This window comes from Oryza brachyantha, chromosome 7 (genome assembly GCF_000231095.2).
Source record: "Oryza brachyantha chromosome 7, ObraRS2, whole genome shotgun sequence".
In the NCBI taxonomy this organism is placed as follows: Eukaryota; Viridiplantae; Streptophyta; class Magnoliopsida; order Poales; family Poaceae; genus Oryza; species Oryza brachyantha.
Genome location: NC_023169.2, coordinates 13214098 through 13237095, shown reverse-complemented (window position 1 = coordinate 13237095; position 22998 = coordinate 13214098). Strand labels below are relative to the sequence as shown.

The window sequence follows — 22998 nt, the reverse complement described above, 5'->3', positions numbered from 1 at the left end:
ATGGCGCACTGCTGCTACCTTGCTGCCGCTTGCGTCGTCGTCGTCGTGTTCCTCCTCCACGCGCCTCTCACCGCCGATGCGCAGCCCATGCCATGGCAGCGCTGCAACGTGAGCAGCGGCAACTACACGGAGAACAGCACGTACCAGGGAAACATCCGGTACCTGGCCACCTCCCTCCCGGCATACGCTTCTTCCTCCCCTTCCCTCTTCGCCGCCGGCTCCTCCGGCACGCCACCCGACGCCATCTACGCGCTCGCGCTCTGCCGTGGAGACACCAACGCCTCCTCCTGCGCCGCCTGCGTCGCGGCGGCCATCCAGACCGCCCAGAGACACTGCCCGCTCGTCAAGACCGTGACCATCTACGACGACCCCTGCATCGTCCGCTTCTCCGGCGAGCCCTTCCCGATCAGCCCTCCCTACAACAAAGGCATGTTCGTCGCCTGGGACAGCAACAACGTCAGCGACGCGGCCGCACCGGCTTTTCAGGCCGCCGTCGTCCGGCTCGCGAACGCCACCGCCGAGCACGCGGCGGCGGACTCGGTCCGGCGGTTCGCCACGGGGGAGGAGGCGTTCGACGCCGTGGTCTATCCCAAGATCTACTCGCTGGCGCAGTGCACGCCGGACATGACGGTAGCTGACTGCCGGAGCTGCCTCGAGGATATAATCGGGAGGATGATACCTAAGTACTTAGTTGGGAGGAAGGGCGCGCGAGTCTTGGGCATGCGGTGCAACTTCCGCTTTGAGACGTATCCTTTCTTCTTCGGCGAGCCCCTGCTGCAACTCGCGGGACCGGCCGCATCGTCTTCTGCACCGGTGACCGGAGGTAAGTTGCATGTCCGTCTTTTTAAATTTGAAGTTAACTTTAAAGTTTTTTTCACGGTATTTATTTTTCTAACCTTGCTTTTATAATGCTAAGAATAAATATATAAAAGTTATTCACAAATTACTTTTAGTTTGCAAATGCGTCGGCCAAGCATTCACCCCTCTTGGTGAAACGAATCAAGTATGTAGTTTTTGTTTTGCACTCTTTCTACTGTATTATGGGTTGTGTGATATTTTCTTCCAGACCCTTTGCATTTTATTAGTCGCGTGAATTATTGGTATTATTGGTACCTAGGGGGTAAAGCTAGCATTAATGGGCTGTGACAAAGTCTAGATTGATCAACATGAGCGTGGCCCATGTGTCAGCATTGTCAGCTAGAAGCTTGGGTTTTCACCATTTCGGCAAGCAAAAAGTTCACTTTTGGTCACTCATCTTATCCTCAAGTTTGAATCACATTTCTCAACCTTAAAACAGGGTATAATGCATCCCTATTCTCATAAACCAATGCAAACCAGGTCCCAAGACAATATCGAGGCTGGTTTTGACTACTTGGTTGGTTTGATTTAGTCATTGTCCCATGTGACGATGGTGTGGCATTGGAAGAAAAGTTAAAAAGAAAAAGAAAAATTTAAAAAAAATATGTGAGATTCATGTGCCAGAAAAAAAAAAGATAAAAGTAGAGTAGGACCCATATGACAGCAAGTCTAGTCTTAGTTCCTCCACTTCACCTCTCTCCACTCTAGATGTGGCCTCCTTTCCCCTATCCCCTCTCCCTCTCTGGGCAGGAGAAGCCATCCTTCTCATGGTCATCGTTCTACCGGAGAACCATCTCTTTATCTCAATATTCCCGCACTCAACGAGTGAAGACGTCGCTAAACTCCTCATTGATCTAGATGTTTTCCATAGGTTCCATGATGGAACCTATGCTACCCTCACCATAACGGAGTTATCGATGCATTGAGTGAGGTCTCCAATGCCACTTCCCACTATCGGGGCATAGGTCCATGAGATCTTATGGAAGGGTTCCAGGCAGACACGGAGGGGACATATATTTTGCTATTCTTGTTGTGGGAGATAGTAGCGTCGGTCCCTTTCTTCTTGCATGCAGTGGCATTCTCGTGCGGGGGTAGATCAGGCCAACGACGGTGGTGGTGAGGGGGTGAATGAGCGTCGCTGGCCGATGGCAATGGAGGCGGAGCTCGATGGCAGGTCAACCTTAGCATGATTTGGTGTGTTGGCTATAGCAAGAGCATGGTCGGATGAAGAGGGTTGTAGCTGGCAGTGTGGGCCCCCGAGCAGAGGCAAGTAAGCCGCTGGGAAGCTGTGGAGGCTCGCCACTGTTGCGTGAAGGGGATATGGTCACCGCCGGGCTATTTTTTTAGGTTTAAAAGTCTATTTTTTCAATCGAATATTAACATACAATACCTAACAAATATTTATCATATGAGTTATTTTCTGTTCAAAAATATATCACATTGTTTTTAGCAAGAGCATTTTTTCCATCCTTTAGGAGATACCATGAGGTACTAATGTTTTCTATGTAAAATTTGGTATCTTCTAATATCTAAGGTATTAAGAGGTACTAAATTTTACATAGAAAACAGTGGTATCTCTTGGTATTTTCTTAAGGATGGTAAAATTGCTCTTTTAACAAAGTAATATTACCAGTGATGTTTCCACTTGTTGTATTTTCTGTTCGTTATTTCTAGGAGGTGCACATATCCTTCTATGATTAAAAAATATTGTGTAGTGACACATCATTTGACATATCAAGTAATTTATTTATTTCACATACAAAGATGGTGCCAACATAATATTTTTAAAATCTCAAAGACTCATTTCTATTTATGATATATTTATCTCTAATATTATTATTAGTGAGTTGGCTATTTGGTCATCCAACCAAAGTGGTCTAGAGTCTTAGTCAATCTTATAATTAGCACAATTATGGCATGATGTTGAACGTAAACTTTATTGCCTTGGTATCATTGTTGGTGTTCTAACAATGTCTCGTGTCGGCTTGGGGTATTATTGGAAATTGATTATAAAGGTATTTAGTGCATATTTATGTAAACTTTATGATTGAAAACTACATATTTATCTTTATATAGTCTCTATTCTATAGAAAATGTTTGCCTTATTTCTATTTGTAAAGATAATTTATAATATAAGGAAACTCTATAAGTACTAATCTTTATCTTTACTACTTAAAAAATACGTAATTTGTGTCTTGGTATGTCGCGTGGCCCCGCATCGCAGTCACGCTGTCACGTTGCGGTCTCTCCTAGCGCGGCGCCTTTCCTTACGCGCGCCCATGTTGCCGCCTTGTCTTCATGCGTGCATGCCGTGCCTCCGTTGGGCCGCCTCGCCCCCGCTCTTGGGCTTCCTCAGCTGGGCCGGCTCGACTCAGTGGCCCAGTCGGCTAGCAGAGTGCTCGCACAAAATTCATCCCAACTGTGACTCCGGCGTTGATGTCTGCCTGACCTGTGCTCTTGCAACTTAACCAAACATGTCAATTCACAAGTACTGACCTATTCCGGGAAGAGCAAATACACATTGTTCATGCATTTTTTCCCTTAACATTTACACCTTGTTTGTCTATGGAATATTATTTTTAATAGATAACATTGTTGATTTTTTAACATAAGTTTAATCATTCAAAATTTGATGTCGATTATTTAAGTTTCTTAATAAGACGTATGGTCAAACGTATACTAAAAAGTTACTCGGCTATTCATTAAATTATTTATAAATGACACATATATATGCCATGTATTTTAATAGAATTTTATATGAAATATTTATTTTTATCCCTGTGACGAAGCATGGGTATTGTGCTAGTATAATTTTTAATTTAGAAAGTCTTTAATATGTAGAAAGTTTATGTAAAGAGAGGTGGAGTCCGTCTTAGCCATGCGATCTGACGAATATGATTTTAACCGTCATATTTTAACAACAATAAATGAAGCGCCTACAATGAGTAAAATCAACTGATGCGCTGTATGGTAGATATGAATAGAGTTATACTTTAAAACCCTAACCATTCTAAGATTTATATTTCATATTGTATATTATATTTTTTAATATCTGTTTTAACCATGGTGTTAGAAAAAAAAGTCCTTAAGAAAACTAGAACGATTATGATCATATTTCGGAATTGTTACTACGAGTGAGCGGAAGTATTGTTACAAGGTGACAGACAGAGAAGATAGGTGGATGGTGGGGGACTCTGTAAGTGAGTTTGACTGAGGTCCAACTAAATGAGGTGCGCTTTGACCATCCTTTCACTAAAGCGGGAGGTGTGTTAATTTTACGCCTTTAGAAGAAGAGAAAATACCCCGTGGACTTTAGCCCAATTCCACGATTTACCATTGACTTCGTTCAGTTCTATGATATACCATTAATTTTTCTTAACTTGTGTGAATCACCATCGCCACCCAGTTAACGCCCATTAGTATTATTCACTTTTTGTTATAATGACCAAAATACCCCTAGGTTGAAAACTTCCTAAATTTGGAAGAAAAAAAGTCCAAAATATCAAAATACAAGTTTCTGGCTAAATTTTAGATGTCCTACAATCTAATATTTATAATATGAACTTTTAGAATAATTGGACAAATTTTGAAAGTTGTTGTTCAATGTATATTTCTGTCAATAGAAAAAATTGAAAAGTACTAACGAAGGCTAACTGAACGGTGATGGTAAGTTGCTGAAGTTAAACAAAAGTTGATGATATATTATAGAACTAAACAAAATTAATAGTAAAACGTGAAACTGGAACAAAATCATATGGCGGATTCTCTTAGAAGGAAGAGGGATGTGGGTATAGAATAGCTATTGTAGGGTATAGAATAGAATTGCTAGTGTTTTCACACATACATACTTCGTTTGCAACTTATATTATATGGCAATTTTATAGTGTTTAAGAAGGTAACTAGAAGTTATCACCTTTTTTTTTGTAAATTTTGGTACCTCCTGTTACCTTCTCAAGTATTGTAAAATTGCTCTATATTATTGGTTTATACTTGCAGAAATATCGAAACAGAAGAGGAGGACCGTTATCGGCACTTTGGTGCCTTCAATTGCTGTAGTTGCTTTTGCGGCATGGTTTTGTTCTTGGAGTTGGAGGAAGAGACTAGCAACAAGAACATTACAGCCAAGTAAACATTCTTAGCCATTTTGTTAAAATTTTAGCACGGAAATTAATGGACCAATTAATCCTGTCAGCATCTGGCTTAATCCATTCATTATTCTGTCATCTCTCGTTACTTTTTCTCTTCCAAGTTCCAAAGGAGTATAGTCAAGATGACATGCCAAGTTTTGGTTCGCTCGTTCTTGATCTATCAACACTTCGAGTTGCTACAGATGACTTCTGTGAACACAAAAGGCTTGGTGAAGGTGGCTTCGGTGTAGTTTACAAGGTACCACTCACACCATACGTAGCTAGCTGTACATGTGGCGCCGTTTCTCTCGATGAATTAATCATAAAAACATTATCTTCACGCACGCAGGGAGACCTACCTAATGGCCACGAAATAGCGGTGAAGAGGCTCGCGCAGAGTTCCAGACAAGGGATTGAAGAGCTTAAAACCGAGCTACTTTTGGTTGCTAGGCTGAACCACAACAATCTTGTCAGGCTAATTGGCGTCTGCTTGGAAGAAAATGAGAAGATACTTGTATATGAGTACATGCCTAACAGAAGCCTCGATACCATTCTTTTTGGTAAATGTCCATCCCGCCATAAATATTTGATATTTAGAGTCGAACTTTTGAAATTTTGATTGTCGTTTATTTTTTAAATATTTAGCCTAAGAGTAAACAAATAAATTGTTATGCATAGATATGCCTTAAAGTAGTATCATAATAACACAAAATAATTAGATGTGATAAACTATTTTAATATCGGCAAATTTGTAAGAATTTGACCAAATCTTATATTTATGTCTCGAGGTCTAATCTGACAAGAAAAAATAAATTTCATCTGCAAAGAAGCCCGAGTCATAATTACATATTATAATTGGTGTTTTATTGCCTCATTGGTAGATGCAGAGAAGATCAAAGTGCTCGATTGGGAACAGAGGTTCAAGATCATAAATGGAGTAGCTAGAGGCTTGCAATATCTTCACGAAGATTCTCAACTGAAGATAGTTCATCGTGATCTCAAAGCAAGCAATGTTTTATTGGATTCTGCTTATAATCCTAAGATTTCGGACTTCGGGCTAGCTAAGATATTCAGAAGGGATCAATCACAAGTTTTCACTCACCATATCGCCGGCACTTAGTAAGTATGGCTAGTACTTTAAAATGATAGGTCAATAGGTCACACCATCACACTTGATCATACAGTAAAAGCTTAATTTGTTCTTGTTATAGCGGATACATGTCTCCTGAGTACGCGATGCGTGGACAGTATTCGATCAAGTCAGATGTGTTTAGCTTTGGCGTCTTGGTTTTAGAGATCATCACAGGAAGAAGAAACTTTGGCTCCTACGGTTCTGAGCATGAGGCTGATCTCATATATGTTGTGAGTACACTGACCAAGCATGAATATATATATATAGCATGTTGTTATATTATTTTTAGAGTGGGAACAAGCATGTTGTTCATGTTGTTATATTGCTTCTAATTTATTCCTATGGATTTTCGCATACCATTTCTGAATATATTGAAATATCTGTGCATTGGTTTTGTTCTATAAATTCCCACAGAAAGGCGCAAGATTTCGTCCTCTAGTCATTCTATTCTGAGCTAAGTTATCCCAAGTATAACTTCAATCAAACACTAACCCATTGATTTAATTGGTGCAGACATGGGAGCACTGGACTAAGGGTGAAGCCATCAAGTTGATCGATCCATCCCTGGGAAGCCACTATCCAGCTGACAAGGTGCTCAAGTGCATCCACATTGGGCTGCTGTGTGTTCAGCCCAAACCTGCTGATAGGCCATTGATGTCAGCTGTGAATGTGATGCTTAGTAGTGCCGTCCGTCTCCCTTCCTTGTCCAGGCCTGCCTTTTGGTTCCAGGAGATCGGTGCCAGTTCAGATGTTAATTCAGAGCAGAACCTGCTTTACCCACACAACCCAACAAAAATGTCGCAAAATGAAGCGCCCATCACAGAACTTGAGCCGAGATGAGTCTTGTAAGTTGAGAGTTAAAGGAATCTCTATTTTTTTTTTCGTTCCTACAGTTACAGGGAGTTGTACGACATACTCTTATTAAGCTGTGCTAGCTAGGTACTGATTTTTTTTCCTTTTAATAAAATCAAGTCAGAACTATTAGATGTCAATAGTGCCTCCTGCTGTCATTCCTGATTAAATCAACTGAAGTCATGTTTGTATTGTTGCACACAAATACTGTAGCAAATACGACATATGCTTGATACACTGATTCTTTCTGTTATTCTTGGTTCCAGAACTTCAGTATGAGATTGTGTTCTAACCTACTGCAAGTCCACGGCATATATGTGTTAATATCTTGATTAATCGGTTCTAGGACACAATAGCCATGTTGTGTGTCCGTGTGGTTTTTCTCCCCAAAGGTTTCCATGCAGGGGCGAAGCTACATCCATTGGCTGCGGTCAGTCAACACCGATGAAAATTTAGACCATGTTCGGCACTGCCCCGTAAGGTAACTAAGCCCCCTCTTTTTTCACGTGCACGCTTCCCGAACGGTTGAACAGTGTATCTTTTGGAAAAAATTTCTATATGAAAGTTGTTTTAAAAAATCATATTAGTCTATTTCATATTTTTAAATAATTAATCATGTACTAATCTATTACTACGTTTTCCGCGCCAGATAACTAACCCCCACTCTCCATACTACCGAACGGGGCCTTAGTCAGCCTAATACCAGCGATTTTTTTGGCTAGCTTAGACCCCATTAAACTCTATGCTAACCGCTGTTAATGCTCAGTTAGTAGTGAGTACTGACCTCGGTTGCCATTTATCCTGGCTTCGCCCCTGTTTCCATGTTAAATGATGTATCTCCTGTTATTGAATGTCTTTTATTAGCCTATCATTTTCTAACATAATGTAGCCCCAGTGCCCACTTTATGCGGGCATTGGCAAGAACTATCCAGCAGAAAAGTCATTGTCTGTGTTGAAAGAGTCATTCTCATAGCCTTATCAGTTGTTGAATGTCTTGAAATTAAACAACAATTTCCATGTTTTGAATTGTTCATTAGAAAAAGGCAGAGCTTTTGACATCACTTCACTATGTTTAACAGCATGATTGACAACAGTGACAATTCATCATGCCATACGTGACACATCATTGTCACCTTGACTATTATCCACTCTGGCTCGCTTTAATTCCTAAGCATACCATTTAAATAGAGTTTTACTCACATTCTTCCTTTTGTACCGCAAAGTACCAGTGCTTCGAGGTACTAATATCCCCACTCATGCTATCCACCCCATGACCAAGCTGGTACCTCGAGGTATCATACAATCGTGACCGTTTGATCTATCATCACCAACAGTTAGGATTTTAGTATCAACTTAATCGTAGGGTGGATAGTAAGAGTGAGGATTTTACTACCTCACGGTACTAGTACCTCACGGTACAAAAGGAAGGATGGGAGTAAAACTCATTTAAATAAGAGTTTTACTCCCATCCTTCCTTTTGTACCTCGAGTTACTGGTACCTCAAGGTACCAAATCATTTCTCACCATTAGATCTAGCTAAATAGGATGTGCACTGTTGGTTCCAACGATCAGAAACGATTTGGTACCGTGAGGTATCGGTACCTCGAGATACAAAGGGGAGGATGGGAGTAAAACTCTTTAAATAATCCTACTTACAGCCACAATACAGAATTCAATGTTGCTGACCTGATGAAATAGGGCATCCCCTCGCATCAAGCTAACAACACACTTGTTCAGCAACTGAACTAGTATTTCAGGATTCATCTTGGCAAAAGGTCTGTGATTGACACGCTATTTGAAGACAGCGCTGCTGAATTATTGGAGCACCCGGATCTGGGATAACGTTCTGAATACAAATTAGAGCTGTCACTCGCACTAGCCTCTTGGATGCAGAACGCTGGCATGGACAGAGAAGGAAGACGCACAGTGCTGCTGCTAAGCATGATGTTCACTGACGAAATCCTGGGCCTGCTTGCAGGTTTTCTCTGAACACACAATAGCCCAATGTGGATGCACTTCAGCATCTGGTCGATCGGAGGATGGTTGCCTAAGGATGGATCAATCAATTCTATGACATTTCCCTTGGTCCAGTGATCCCAAACCTGCACCAAATTTGGTTAATTAAGATAATAGTAGTTTGGGAAGTTTGGTTAATCATTCATGAACAGACTTGTAGTACTCACAAGATTTAAGAGATCAACATCCTGCCCACTGTCATATGAGCCACTATTTCTTCTTCCAGTGATAATCTCTAATACCAAAACTCCGAAACTAAATACGTCCGACTTGATTGAGTACCGACCACGTATGGCATATTCTGGTGCCATGTATCCACTGGTATTAAAAACATTAATTACATTGTAATTAACCTATTATATTTTGGCACCTTATTTGGAAATGTTGGCCCATGATCATACTTACTAGGTTCCGGCAATTCGATGAGTGATTTCTTCTGATTGATCCCCACCAAATATCTTCGCTAAGCCAAAATCAGAAATCTTAGGGTTGTAATCAGAGTCTAGTAGGATGTTGCTTGCTTTGAGGTCCCGGTGAACTATCTTCAATTGAGAATCTTCATGAAGGTATTGTAATCCTCGAGCAATTCCATTTATAATCTTGAACCTTTTCCCCCAATCTAGCTCCATGTTTGTGTTTAAATCTGTCATTCAAACAAGAAAAAACCATAGCATTGTAATGTAATTAATAGGAGACTATAATTGAGAGAATTTTTAGATGATGGAACTAATTTCACATGCCTAGACTCTACCATAAGGAGCAGTAATAAGTTATTAACTATAATTAACCATTTAAAAAAGAAACAACCAGAGAGAAATCGTACCGAAAAGAATTATATCAAGGCTTTTATTTGGCATATATTCGTAAACAAGTATTTTCTCTTGCTCTTCCAAGCAAACACCAATAAGCCTTACAAGATTCTTGTGGTAAAGCTTAGCAACCAAAACTAGCTCACTTTTAAGCTCTTCTATTCCTTGTCTGGAACTTCGGCAAAGCCTTTTCACAGCTATTTCTTGGCCTTGAGGTAGGACTCCCTATCCATGTAAAGACACTTACTAATAAATCAACAAAAATATAACTCATAAAGTTGCATGCATGTTGCATGATTTGTACCTTGTAAACCATACCGAATCCTCCTTTGCCGATCATTTTAGCTTCGGCAAAATCATCTGTAGCAGCTCGTAGTGTTGATAGATCGAGTAGAAGCGAATCAATACTTTGAATATCTGAACTAACTGAATCTGTTGGTACAAAGATGAAAAGCAAGGCTAAGCTTATCAAGAAGTCTCAGTTCATTCATTCAAAAACAAGAAGGGAAATGCGATTTCACTACAAGCTGGGACACATCAAGATTCAAGCTAATGGAATAAAATAAAAATATATTTGAATAAGTCACTATTTCACCTCCGTCAGTAAACCTATCAGTTACTTCACATGCTAAAATATCATAAATTCATCAGACTTACAGGGCAGAAACGTCTGTTCTTTTGGTTCTCTTCCTCCAACAACAAAAGCCCACCACAACGATCAGAAGTATTGCACAAATTGTAGACATAACAATGGCTAAAACTGTGCCTGTCCTGATTCTCCTTTTATCTGAAAATGCACACTGTGCGATTCAGATAGTGTCAATGTAGCTAGAACTACAAACCAGAATCTGAATGATAAAATTTCGTTTCCCTACAAACAGAATGCGTATTTTTCAGGGAAATTCCCACAACTTCTATCAATAAAACCTCGCGAAACGAACAAAGAGGCAAGAGTGCTAAACTACCAATTGGCCTTTTTCATGAGAGTTTTTTTATCATTCTTACAAAAGTACATCAATATATCATATTTTTTTACTGTAAAAGTTTAGTACTTTGCACTAAAATTTTTGTTACCTAAAATACTTTTCAAGAATAAAAAACTATTTTCATGATCATCTCTATTTGCAGTCAACGGAGTTATCTCGTAAAACAATTTCAGTGATCATACACACAAAAATGTGGTTTTTGTTGCTCACCTCCTGATTTGGTCTCCGATGGCGCCGGCACCGGCGTCTCCACGAACGCTGGAAGCTGCAGCAGCGGGCGACCGGAGAAGAAAGGGAACACCTCGTACCGGAAGTTGCACCATATCCCGAAGATCCCCCCTCCCGTCCTCCGGCTGAAAACCTTGGGCAGCTGCGCGGTTAACGTCGTCAGGCAGGTCCGGCAGACCTCCGCCGTCTTGTCCGGCGTGCACTGCGCCAGCGCGTAGATCTTGGGGCGGCTGCTGCTGCCGAGGCCCTCTTCCTCTCCGGTGCCGTACCGCCTGGACGAGTTCGCCGCCGCGTACTCCGCGGTGGCGTTGACGAGCAGGCCGACGGCCGCGTCGAACGCCGGAGCCGCCGGCGCGCTGACGAGCGCGGAGCGCTGGATCGGGTACGTGGCGACGAAGTAGTCGTCGTCGAGGAAGAAGTTGCGGTTGGAGTAGCGGAGCTGGCAGAGGTCGTAGAAGAGGATGACGTCCTTGACGAGCGGGCACACCCGCGGCGCGTCGCGGAAGGCGGCCGCGACGCAGCGCTCGCAGGCGGAGGCGTTGGCGTCGCCGCGGCAGAGCGCGGAGCCGTACACCATGTCGGGGACGTCCCCGACGGTGCCGACGGCGTACATGACCGGGTACGAGGAGGAGGAGGCGTTCTTGGGGAGGGTGGTGGAGAGGCGGTCGATGTTGGCGCGGAACGTGCCGTTCTCCGGGTAGTTGGCGCTGGGGCCATAGGGGTCGCACAGGTACCATGGCGGAGGCTCGTCTTCGCCGGCGGCGTGCGGCGAGGAGGAAGGTCGCGGCGGCGGCGAGGTAAGGAGGGAGGCCTTGCACCGCGCGCATTGTGGTGGAGGTGGCTGGCGGCAATGGTAAGCTGTGACATGGGGACGAACGGAGGCTGGAGACGTGAGCCGTCCAGAATGAGGTGAGCTAGCCCTGAGTGTTTGACTGTCGTTCATTGACTTTCCAATTACCGTGCCGAACTGCCGAAGAGATCGAGCGTTGGTCTAATCCGCGATCGGCCGCGCATGCGCTCCGTGCGCGAACGGATTCACAAGGGTTGCACATACCAGACGTCTAGGCCATACGTAAGGTGGTACCAAGCTAATCGTATAGTTGTAAACATAAAAAAAACACACACACACGCGGGTTTATACTAGCTCAAACCGTCGGTATGGATAATAGTCCTAGGTGATACCATAATTTTATAGTAGTTGAGTAGGAATCGAGAGGTACCAATATTTTAGTGTAAAATTTGGTATCTGCTAGTATCTAAACTAGGAGATATCAAATTTATATAGAAAAAATAATACATTCTGGTATCTTCTCAAAGACTATAAATCAATATTCTTCCCTTGTCGGAAACCCAGTATTTATACCCAAGGTGATCAGTCCTCCAAGCTAAATTTGACCTTACGGCCTTACCAAGTAGAACACGTACGGGCAGAGTAGTCCTTGCCTTACCGGTTTAGGAGAACAATGTCATTCCCAACCGAAGTAGATTTCTATTCATTGCCGTGTCTTTATCCATACCTAATCACTCCTTTCGGTATATAACCTTAGGTACGCATATTTCTGATCAACCATAAGTCCTTGAGCAGGTATCGATACCAAAAAATTAGTTTAAATTTGGTACCTCCTACTATGAGAAAGACGGTAAAATTACTCTGCACGTATACATATGAGATATACCATATTTATTATATTGACCTAATTGATAATTTTTTTATTGTGAAGGCTTTGTGGGGATAATAGCTCAGAGTAGGATGGAAACAAGCTTGGAAGCTTCTGGTAGGCATACTGTTGTGCTGTTCCTGGTCTGCCATCTTTCATGATCTTCCTCTCACCCATGGGGATCAGCGGTGAAACTCCCCCACTTTGAATCTAATTGTAAACCCAAATTCAATGGTTGGCTAAAGACGAAGAATATGTTGTTGCCCCCGATCATGTCGAAGGACAAATCATGGAGATCAACCTACATTATGAATATTCAACTTAAATCCACTGCAAGATCCATCCCATGTTTTTCTAGCAATTTCTTATAGTACAATGTGGCTTATAAGAAAAAGAATCAATTCAAGTGGTGGCACTTGGTCTGTGAATAGGTACACCCAATCACAATCTCTCATGACAACGATCCATGAGAAAATAATAGACAAACAGGAGGGAAGAGCCATCAGAACTATTAATCTTTTAAATTGGCTTGGAAGAGGTCGTTTGAGAAACGTTTGATTGCAAGAATATCTCTCACCTCATCTACCGTCCACCTGTGACAGCTACCGGAGTATTACTTCCTCCGTTGAAGTGATTTATGTACTGATTTATAGAATATAAATATTTATAGAATTTAAATTTTAGACCATAAAATAAGTATTTATGTACTGATTCATATTATTTCAATCATTCTAATTATTTGACACACATATAGTTAGACAGGGAATATAATCGATTCGAAATTCAGAAATTGGTAGTTGAAGTGATTGAAGAAAACTTTTGGGATCTCTTATTGTTTGATAAATAATCTAAGAAATAATTATACGTTCGATGCGAGGCCCAACTTTTTTTCTAATTTTGACTTCTACATAGCCGCCCATCGTGCCAGCCATAAATATAGGGGGCTGACTCCGATTTATTTTACTGGTAGTAAAATTTAATCCACATCGTTGATCTATTTTTATCGGACGGCTGTAATTAAATTATACTACCAACAATATTACCAACAATATTATGTGTAGTAGAAATTTGAAGGGATATATCGTCATCTTTATTATGATCTTTATTGCAAAAAATACAAAATTATAAAATACTGCTAATCAAGTAATTAACAAAGTAAAAAATACCATTTTTCTGCTGGTAGTTTAATAGTACCAGTAAAATACACCGGAGAGTTGCCCTAAATATAGTCTAGTATTATATGAGCCTTATCAGTCGAGCATCTTCCAATAACACAATTACAAATCATAGTACCGTGGCCAAACATCACATCGAATCTTTGGAATATAAATATAAATAAAGCATTAAACATATATGAATATCAAAACTAATTACGTAGTTATAGAGGAAATCGTAAGACGAATCTTTTGTGCCTAATTAGGACATGATTAGCCATAAGTGCTACAGTAACCAACATGTGATAATGACGGATTAATTAGACTCAAAAGATTCGTCTCGTTATTTTGAAACAAAATCTGAAATTTATTTTATAATTAGACTACGTTTAATATTTTAAATGTATGAGTGCGTTGATGTAACTGGTCCCGAAAAATTTTAGAATCTAAACTAGACCTGTATGGAAGCCTCATAGTCTCTGTTTTTTCCTCTTTGATATCGACATCTCTGCAGTCCTTTCGGTTGCCAATCATTCTGCATATTTTAATGTAACGATGCCTTTTCTTTTAGCCATATAGTTTGGCCATTTCGCTAATTAAAAAGAATTTGAAAACATTATTTATTTTATTATGACTTGTTTTTTTTTTAAACAAAGCCAGCCTTGGCTGGTGTTATATTAAAGAAGGAGGCAGCAATATGTACAAAGGCTAAAGCCTTGAGAGAAGAAAAAAAAACCGTCGCCAGCCGAAGCTAACTCGGCTCTCTGCTCACGAAAAGAGCAGCTCCAGGATGAGGCTTTAATTGTTTTATCCTAGATACTTTAAACATAATATATATTTTTTAAGAAAAAGTTATAGCTACTCTAAGCGAGAAAGTAGTTATAACTTTTTCTTAATCTTTGTGTTAGTGGCGATTTATATTATAAGACAGAGGGAATAGTAGCCATGTTGTGTGTCCATGGCTTTTCCTACCAAAGGTTTTCACCTTAAAGTGTTGTATCTTCAGTTATTGGACATCTTGTATTAGTCTATCGTTTTCTAACATAACCCAACCCCAGTACCCCGTTTACGCGGGCATTGCTGGCAAGAACTATCTGACAGAAAACTCCTTGTCTATGTTGAAAAGAGTCGTTCTCACAGCTTTATCAGTTGTTACATATCTTGAAATTAAACAACCTTTTACATATATTGAATTGTTCAGTAGAAAAAGGCAGAGCTTTCCACATCACTTTCTTATGTTTAACAGCATAATTGACAACCGTGTCAATTCATCATGCCATACATGATACCATATGTCACCCTTGACTTTTACTATCCATTCTGGCTAGTTTTAATTTGTAAGCATACCATTTTAGTAATTTTAATTACAGACTCAATGCACAATTCACAAATATACTGATGTTATGCAATAGGCCCTCCCCATGCATCAATCTAATATCCATAAGTGTAGTTACTATACACAACTGGTTCGACTACTGAACTAGGACTTCAGGATTCATCTCGGCCAAAGTTCTGTGATTGACACATCATTTGAAGACACCGCTGTTGAATTATCAGCGTACCCGGAATGTCTTGTCCTTGCGTAGCGTTCCAAATACCCATTTGAACTGTCAGTGGCACTAGCCTCTTGAATGCAGAAGGCTGGCCTGGACAGAGAAGGGAGACGCACAGTGTTACTGCTAAGCATGATGTTTACTGACGAAATCGCCGGCCTTTTTGCAGGTTTTTTCTGGACACACAGCAGACCGATGTGGATGCACTTCAGAATCTGGTCGATCGGAGGATGGTTGCCTAAGGATGGATCAATCAGCTCTACAACATTTCCTCTGGTCCAGTGCTCCCACACCTGCACCAAATTGGTTATCATATTCTGGTAGTATGTTGAGAAGTTGGGTTAACTATTCGAGACTGAACTTAAAAGTACTCACAAGGTTTAATAGATCAGCATCTTGCCCACTATCATATGAACCATTGTTTCTTCTTCCAGTGACGATCTCTAATACCAAAACTCCGAAACTAAATACATCCGACTTGATTGAATAATGGCCACGCATGGCATATTCTGGTGCCATGTATCCACTGTAATAAAAACATTTCATTGAATAATGACCACGCATGGCTGGCATATTCTGGTAGCTTAATTGGTAAGTGTGACCCATGAATATACTTACTATGTTCCGGCAATTCGATGAGTGATATCTTCCGATTGATCACCACCAAATATCTTTGCTAAGCCAAAATCAGAAATCTTAGGATTGTAATCAAAGTCTAATAGGATGTTGCTTGCTTTGAGGTCCCGGTGAACTATCTTCAATTGAGAATCTTCATGAAGGTATTGTAACCCTCGAGCAATTCCATTTATAATCTTGAATCTTTTCCCCCAATCAAGCTCCCTGTTCTTGTCTGTATCTGAGGTTCAAACAAGAAAAACCGTAGCATTGTAATCATGTAATGTAATTAATTAAGATTTACTTCGTTCCAACAAAAAGTACCTAAAGGTAACAGTACTTCGAGGTATCAAATTGTTTCTCATCATTGAATTTAGCTGAGTAGGATATGCACGGCTAGAGCGAACGATCAGAAATGATTTGGTACCGCGAGGTACTTTTTGTTGGACTTAAGCAAATCTCAATTAATTACTCTTGTGGTATTTGGAAATTCTATAATTGAGCGATAGAAACTAACAGAGAGAGAATCATACCGAAAAGAGTGATATCAAGGCTTCTATTTGGCATATATTCGTAGACAAGTATTTTCTCATGCTCATCCAAGCAAACACCAATAAGTCTTACAAGATTCTTTTGGTAAAGCCTAGCAACCAGAACTAGCTCACTTTTAAGCTCTTCTATTCCTTGTGTAGAACTCCGGCAAAGCCTTTTCACAGCAATTTCTTGACCTTCAGGTAGGACTCCCTATCCATGTAAAGATAAGTACTAATCAACAAAAATATTTTTTTAGATAAAGGAAGCTTTCATTGATCTTAGATGATTACATAAAGGTGAATCACAATAATATAACTGAGAAAGTTACATTTAGTATTATTTGTACCTTGTAAACCATACCGAATCCTCCTTTGCCGATCATTTTGGTTTCAGCAAAATCATCTGTAGCAATACGTAGTGTTGGTAGATCAAGCAGAAGCGAATCAAAATTTTGAATATCATCTGAAGTAATTGAATCTGTTGGGACAAAGATGAAAATCAAGACTAAGTTTAGCAAGAAATCATATTTCATTCATTCGGAAAAAAGGGAAATTTTATTTCACCACAAGCTGGGACGCATTAAGATTTAAGATGATGAAATTCAACAAAAACAATATTTGAACTAAATCAAAATTTCCCTTCCAATCAATAAACTTATCCATTACTTGAGTTGACGTACTAACGCATCATAAACTTATCCATTTTATTTAACCACAATCAATAAACTTATCCATTACTTGAGCAGACTTACAGGACAGAAACGTCTGTTCTTCTGGTCGTCTCCTCCTCGAACAAGCAAACCATGCTAGGACGATGAGCAGTATTGCAGCGATTGTAGGCATAATAATGGCTAGAACTGTACCAATCCTAGTTCTCTTTTTCTCTGTAAATAAGTACAGTTTGATTCAGACAGTATTCACTGTGGATTGAACTATAAAACAGAATCTTATGAACAATTTTTTTTATGTAACTGATGAACGAAACTTCATTTGCCTAAAAGCAGCAGGTGTTTCTTTATAGTCAATTTCACACACACAGTGACACAGAAGATGTGGTTTCTGTCTCTCACCTCCTCCTCTGGTCGCCGATGGCGCAGGCGGCGGCGTCTCCACGAACGCCGGAAGCTGCAGCAGCGGGTGGCCGGAGAAGAAAGGGAACACTTCGTACCGGAAGTTGCACCATACCCCGAACATCCCCCCTCCCGTGCTCCCACTGAAAACCTTCAGCAGCTGTCCGATTATCGTCGCAAGGCAGGTCCGGCAGACGTCCGCCGTCTTGTCCGGTGTGCACTGAGCCAGGGCGTACATCTTGGGGCGGTTGCTCTTGTCGAGGCCCTCCTCCTCTCCCGTGCCGTACCGCCTCGACGAGTTCTCCGCCGCGTAGTCCGCGGTGGCGTTGACGAGCAGGCGGACGGCCGCGTCGAACCCCGCCGCCGACGGCGCGCTGACAAGCCGAGAGCGCCGGAGGGTGTAGGTGGTGACGAAGTAGTCGTCGTCGAGGAAGAAGTTGCGGTTGGAGTAGCGGAGCTGGCAGAGCTCGTAGAAGATGAGGACGTCCTTGACGAGCGGGCACACCCGCGGCGCGTCGCGGAAGGCGGCCGCGACGCAGCTCCCGCAGGCGGAGGCGTTGGCGTCGCCGCGGCAGAGGGCGGAGCCGTACACCATGTCGGGGACGTCCCCGACGGTGTCGGTGGTGTACATGTCCGGAGACGACGAGGTGTTCTTGGGGAGGGTGGTGGAGAGGAAATCGATGTTGGCCTGGTACGTGCTGTTCGCCTGGTAGTTGCCGCTGGGAGGATAGGGCGCGCACAGGTACCATGGTGGAGGTTCGTCGTCACCAGCGGTGAGCGGCGTGTGGAGGACGGCGAGGAGGAAGGTTGCGGCGGTGACGCCGCCGGCGAGGTAGGAAGGGGGGCGGTGCCCCGCGGGCATTTTGGCGGCAATGGTAATGGTAGGCTGTCACGGCCCTCACGGGTGGTTCGCAACCTCGGTAATCGAGTGTCAAGTGCGTCCGGAGTGTTTGAGTGGAAAAATGTGATTCATTGACTTACTATGAGTGGGCCAATACCAAGCTAATTGCTAGCTCTAAAATAGAGCTAATACAGAGTTAATTAGTATGGTGGCCCGCGTAAATTACACGGCTAGCATTAATTTTTTACATAATTACATATCTACTTTTATGTTTCTTTTACTTTTAAAAAAATTAAAAACAACTATGATTTTAAACTTCTACAATATAATTTTATATGTTTGATATAAGATTATTAAAATAAGTTCTTTGTCTATAAAATTTCAAATGTTCTTGTATTTTCAGATGGACATAGTCTTCTAATAATAAATTTCTTTAAACAAATTAATCTGATTTTTTGTTTTTTTCTAAATTATACCTCTACATGGACTTTGATCTCAATATAAATTATTTTTTTACTATTTTTTATTCTAAAGTTATTTATAATTTATGGTTGTGCATGAGTTTGATTATGATTGATTTTCTCACTAAGCTCTTGCATGGTTTCGATAATTGGTATCTCACGCTTTGATAAAATACTTGTTTGTTTTAAAAAGTATCCACGTCCATGTCCGTTTCAACGAAAACATGATCCTTTTTTTTTCTTTTTTCTTCGACTAATCTCACAATTTCTAGCCCCTAAGAGAGAACCCGCGAGGCTTCTTTCCCGCGTATATTGCATAGCTAGCATCATTGTAAATTGTATCTATGTATGGTCTGTTATCTTGATAATAATTACTTTTTAGTTGTTCATTCGAATTTATATTTTTCTAAATTATATTTTTACATAGAATCTCATTTACATGTATTCTAAACTATACTGGTACCTAAACTCTTTTCTGCATAATAATTAATTTATAATTCAAATTTTAGATACTTCTAAAATGTATTTATATGTTGACTCTTTCTCTTAATTTTTCTATTTTAATCAAAATTTTAGATCTTTCCAAATTGTATTTATAGATGAAATCCTCCCTCAGTATCAAAAATTTTAAAACTTTAAATCCGATATTTAGATTTTTCTAAAGTATATTTACACCTGGACTCTTTCCTTTATATTCGAGATTTGGATTTTTCTAAACATGATTACACATGGAGTCTTTATTATTATTTTTCTTTTTTTAATTGATCTCTTCTTTCTTGTTGTCCTTTTCATTTTCCCCCTTTTTTTCTATTTTACTTGTCCTATTTAGAAAACTCGTTCTTTTGTCATTTTCTCTTTTTTTTATTTTATAGAAATCTGAAACCCAACATCCTGGTGTCCTGGTCAATGCATGACTCTCATAATAACACCGCTACACAAATAATGATCACCTCCGACATGTCCGATTGATCAAACATTGTCCGATTGATCTCTGTTTTATATTTTCCTTATTTGATTGGTCTTTTTCTTTTTCTCTTATTTTTCTTCTATTAATCTCAGAATTTCTAGCTCGTGAGAGACAACGTGGAGGCTCCTTTTCCTATTACTTTATATATATAATAGATTTATACCCCTCCCATTCTAAAATAGAAGATACAACCAACTGGTATACAATGACCAAGAAATATTTAATCATACATTTAATTAGTACAAATCAGTCAGTGCATGCAATCTATTTTTGTTTTAGTTTATTGTTTTAACCATGCATGTAGCAATGTAATTAATACGCGTCTTATATTTTGGAACATAGTAGAAAAGTGGTTGCGCCTTATATTTTAAAATGGATGAAGTAAAATAGTTGCACATAAACGTATTTTATATCATTAATACATGGTTTATCTGTCATACATACATATTGTATTGGTGCATATGCTATAGTGGACTATAAATATGTATGTCGCCTTTATTCTTTTATTTTCTCTTTCCTCCATAAAAGCATACATATAACATAATAGGCTTTAGACTATGTTTACATCACCTGCTATACTCGCTCTAATTTACGTGGCGAGTTATATCTTCTCGCGTAAATTTTTCTGTATACCCACAAAACTTCACTCAATCCTATCAATTCATCTAAAATTTCAACTAGATTTCTTTTATACCCCTGTCATTAAATTTTTCTTATTTCACTATTAAATTTATGGTAAATGTCTTTAATGTTGTTCATGATTTATGTTTGAATTTAAGCTCAAAAACGATGGAAAATTTTGTTTAAGTGAATTTTATGTAACTAATAGAACTAAATAATTAGTGTGAAAATTTTTTACATAAATTTTAAAAACAAAAGAAATGTAATAAATTTTAATTTAATTCAAAATTTAAAAGGACATAGATTTTTTTTATCAGGATCATTCTTAAAAAATATCGTGAGCAATGAAAGTTCTATATTTGTATGAATGTTCCTCATTTTTATAAATAAATTAATACATTTTTTATTACATTATCTAAAATAGATTTTGTCACAGATAGTGTATCGCACTACAAACACAACTATTAATAGTCCCATGGAATAATTTTTTATATTTTTAATAATTTAATTCACAAATTTCTATGTGCATTCAAAGGGTAAATGGTTATTTTTATAGAAATTAGACGATCAAGTAGCGGTTAACTAACGGGAGGAACATAAAAGGTGATATGACCACGCCCACCATTCATACAACCATTGCTCACGTTAAGATGAAGATAATCTAAGTGTTGGAATCCGATTCGGCCACACACCACATTGCTGACTTCAAATGGCCGCCAAATTCGCATATGAGCTCCGTTTTGGCTTCATGAGTACTTAATGGAAATGGAAAGATCTTGGAGTCCTCTTTTCGGATCCAGCCTCGTCATTAAATTCTAATTTGTTTGGCAGCAATCACAGAAACAAGGTGCTGCTTCACCTATATTGGGCCAATGGGCTTGTAACTTCGTTTGGGACCCCGGCCCTAGAGGGGCCCAAGTGGAGTGTGCCCTAATCTGGTGGAGCACGACCCCAGGACACCCTTGGTCGTCCTCCCACCCCTATAAATAGCTAGATACCCCTTCAGGGTTTCTTAAGTTTTGTTAGATTAAAGTTTAGTCTTTGCTACTTGCTTGTACACATGTGTGTTGGCGCAACCACTTGGATACTTGTTCTTCGGAACCCCAACTTATCATTTGTGTTTAATTTCTATTTGCAATATCAGATTGCTTTTATCTTGTTCTTGCTTGTTTCTCGATTTGCTAGCAGGAATAAGGTTGATTTGCACCAGCAAGTTCAACAACCCAAGGAGAGATGTATCGATCGCTAAAGCGCAACACAACGTCTTGTACGGTTGTAGTCGGATCGTCAATGTTTCTCCCAAATCGTAGTTACCACAACTCACCGAAAGATCGGGCCACGCTCGTGCACATCAAAAGGGATCAAAATTAAATTTCAGCGGTAACAAAGTAAGCAAAATTCAAGGGTATAGAAGGGATCAGCTATAAGTTTTGGGGTATACAGAGAATTATCGGTGTACCTAAAAATCAAATCTTGACATATAATATAACAACAATACTCAATTTTCATAATTCTTATCATTTTAAATAAGAGCGTGGTTAAATTTTTAATACTTTTAACTCTTAATAACTTTTAGATTATTTAGTTTAAAAACACTAAGACAAAATATATATATATATATATATATATATGAGTTATAAAGAGTACTTTAATAAAATAAAAAATGTATTTACTTTTTATATATTTTAGGTCAAAGATAGAGGTAGAGAACCGTGTAGTTATCCCCAAACGATAAGAATTATCGAATTGGACGGAGTATAATTACACTGTAATTGACGTTAACTATTTGTATGTATGTAAGTTGCATGTAGCTAAAAAAGAGCTTCTTGCTTTGGTTGGACGTCCATGTGCAATATCTAATGAAATGAATCTTTAAGATAACAGAAAGGAAGTGACAAAACACTTAAACTGGCTTGAAAAACCACATTTCGGATTTGAACTAGAAAAAACATGTGGCGTTGCCGCGTATAATTACAAATAGACCAGTTTAGTTTTTAGTGATTGTAACCATAAATTCATAATCAATGTTGTTATTAATTATTTTTAAAATAAAGCTTGACATGTTTAGAAGTATATGATTGTATCTATTGGGTGCAAATATATATATACACACACGGGCTAAGGATCGACAGCGTTCCCTAGCCCTCCGACCCATAATCCCCATGACCTTAAAGAGGTGTAACTGACAAGCAATGACGATGGTAATGACGGCGGCGGACATCACCAACCAGTTGCCGGACCTCCTCCTCGCCGTCTTCTCCAACTTCCTTGCCTCCATTGTTGATTCCTCCCTCCACCAGTCCACGGCCGGCGCCACCTTCTCCCTCCACCAGTTCGTCACCAGCGCCGCCTGCTCCCTCCACCGGTTCGCCGGCCGCCGCCTCGGCGCTCCCTTTCCCGCGCGAACCCGAGCCAACACCGCCTCGCCCTCCCCAGCGACCCGTCGTCGCCTGATACTGCAGCACAGTCTATCGTCTCGGACGGGACACGACTACAACGATGGTTGCGGCAAGGCAG

The 22998-nt window shown here is 40.1% G+C and overlaps 3 protein-coding genes across 4 annotated transcripts; 1 reads left to right on the top strand and 2 right to left on the bottom strand.

Moving 5' to 3' along the window:
* LOC102706584 (cysteine-rich receptor-like protein kinase 10) lies at positions 1-7185 on the top strand. Its single transcript, XM_040525953.1, has 8 exons — positions 1-823; positions 4117-4122; positions 4855-4983; positions 5108-5244; positions 5335-5545; positions 5867-6104; positions 6197-6347; positions 6631-7185. The coding sequence occupies exons 1-8, from the start codon at positions 1-3 to the stop codon at positions 6955-6957; spliced, it is 2022 nt and encodes a 673-aa protein (XP_040381887.1). The 3' UTR covers positions 6958-7185.
* A 1351-nt stretch (positions 7186-8536) lies between these two features.
* On the bottom strand, positions 8537-11926 carry LOC102706306 (cysteine-rich receptor-like protein kinase 6). The gene is given in 9 exon segments (XM_040525743.1): positions 8537-9071; positions 9153-9303; positions 9391-9628; positions 9809-10019; positions 10099-10226; positions 10452-10477; positions 10479-10581; positions 10991-11778; positions 11780-11926. Coding segments are annotated over 9 exon segments (2043 nt in total). The 5' UTR covers positions 11836-11926; the 3' UTR covers positions 8537-8729.
* A 3029-nt stretch (positions 11927-14955) lies between these two features.
* Positions 14956-18549, bottom strand: LOC102706026 (cysteine-rich receptor-like protein kinase 6). 2 transcript variants are annotated; one of them, XM_006658594.3, is made up of 7 exons: positions 17592-18549; positions 17274-17405; positions 16869-16999; positions 16522-16732; positions 15992-16229; positions 15749-15899; positions 14956-15666 (listed from the first exon to the last, which is right to left on the bottom strand). In XM_006658594.3, exons 1-7 carry the CDS (start codon positions 18451-18453, stop codon positions 15316-15318), a joined length of 2076 nt encoding a protein of 691 aa, XP_006658657.1. In that variant the 5' UTR covers positions 18454-18549; the 3' UTR covers positions 14956-15315. The 2 variants fall into 2 exon arrangements, with proteins under 2 accessions (XP_006658657.1, XP_040381676.1); XM_040525742.1 differs by having other exon boundaries at positions 16869-16924.
* Between the last annotated feature and the right edge of the window lie 4449 nt (positions 18550-22998).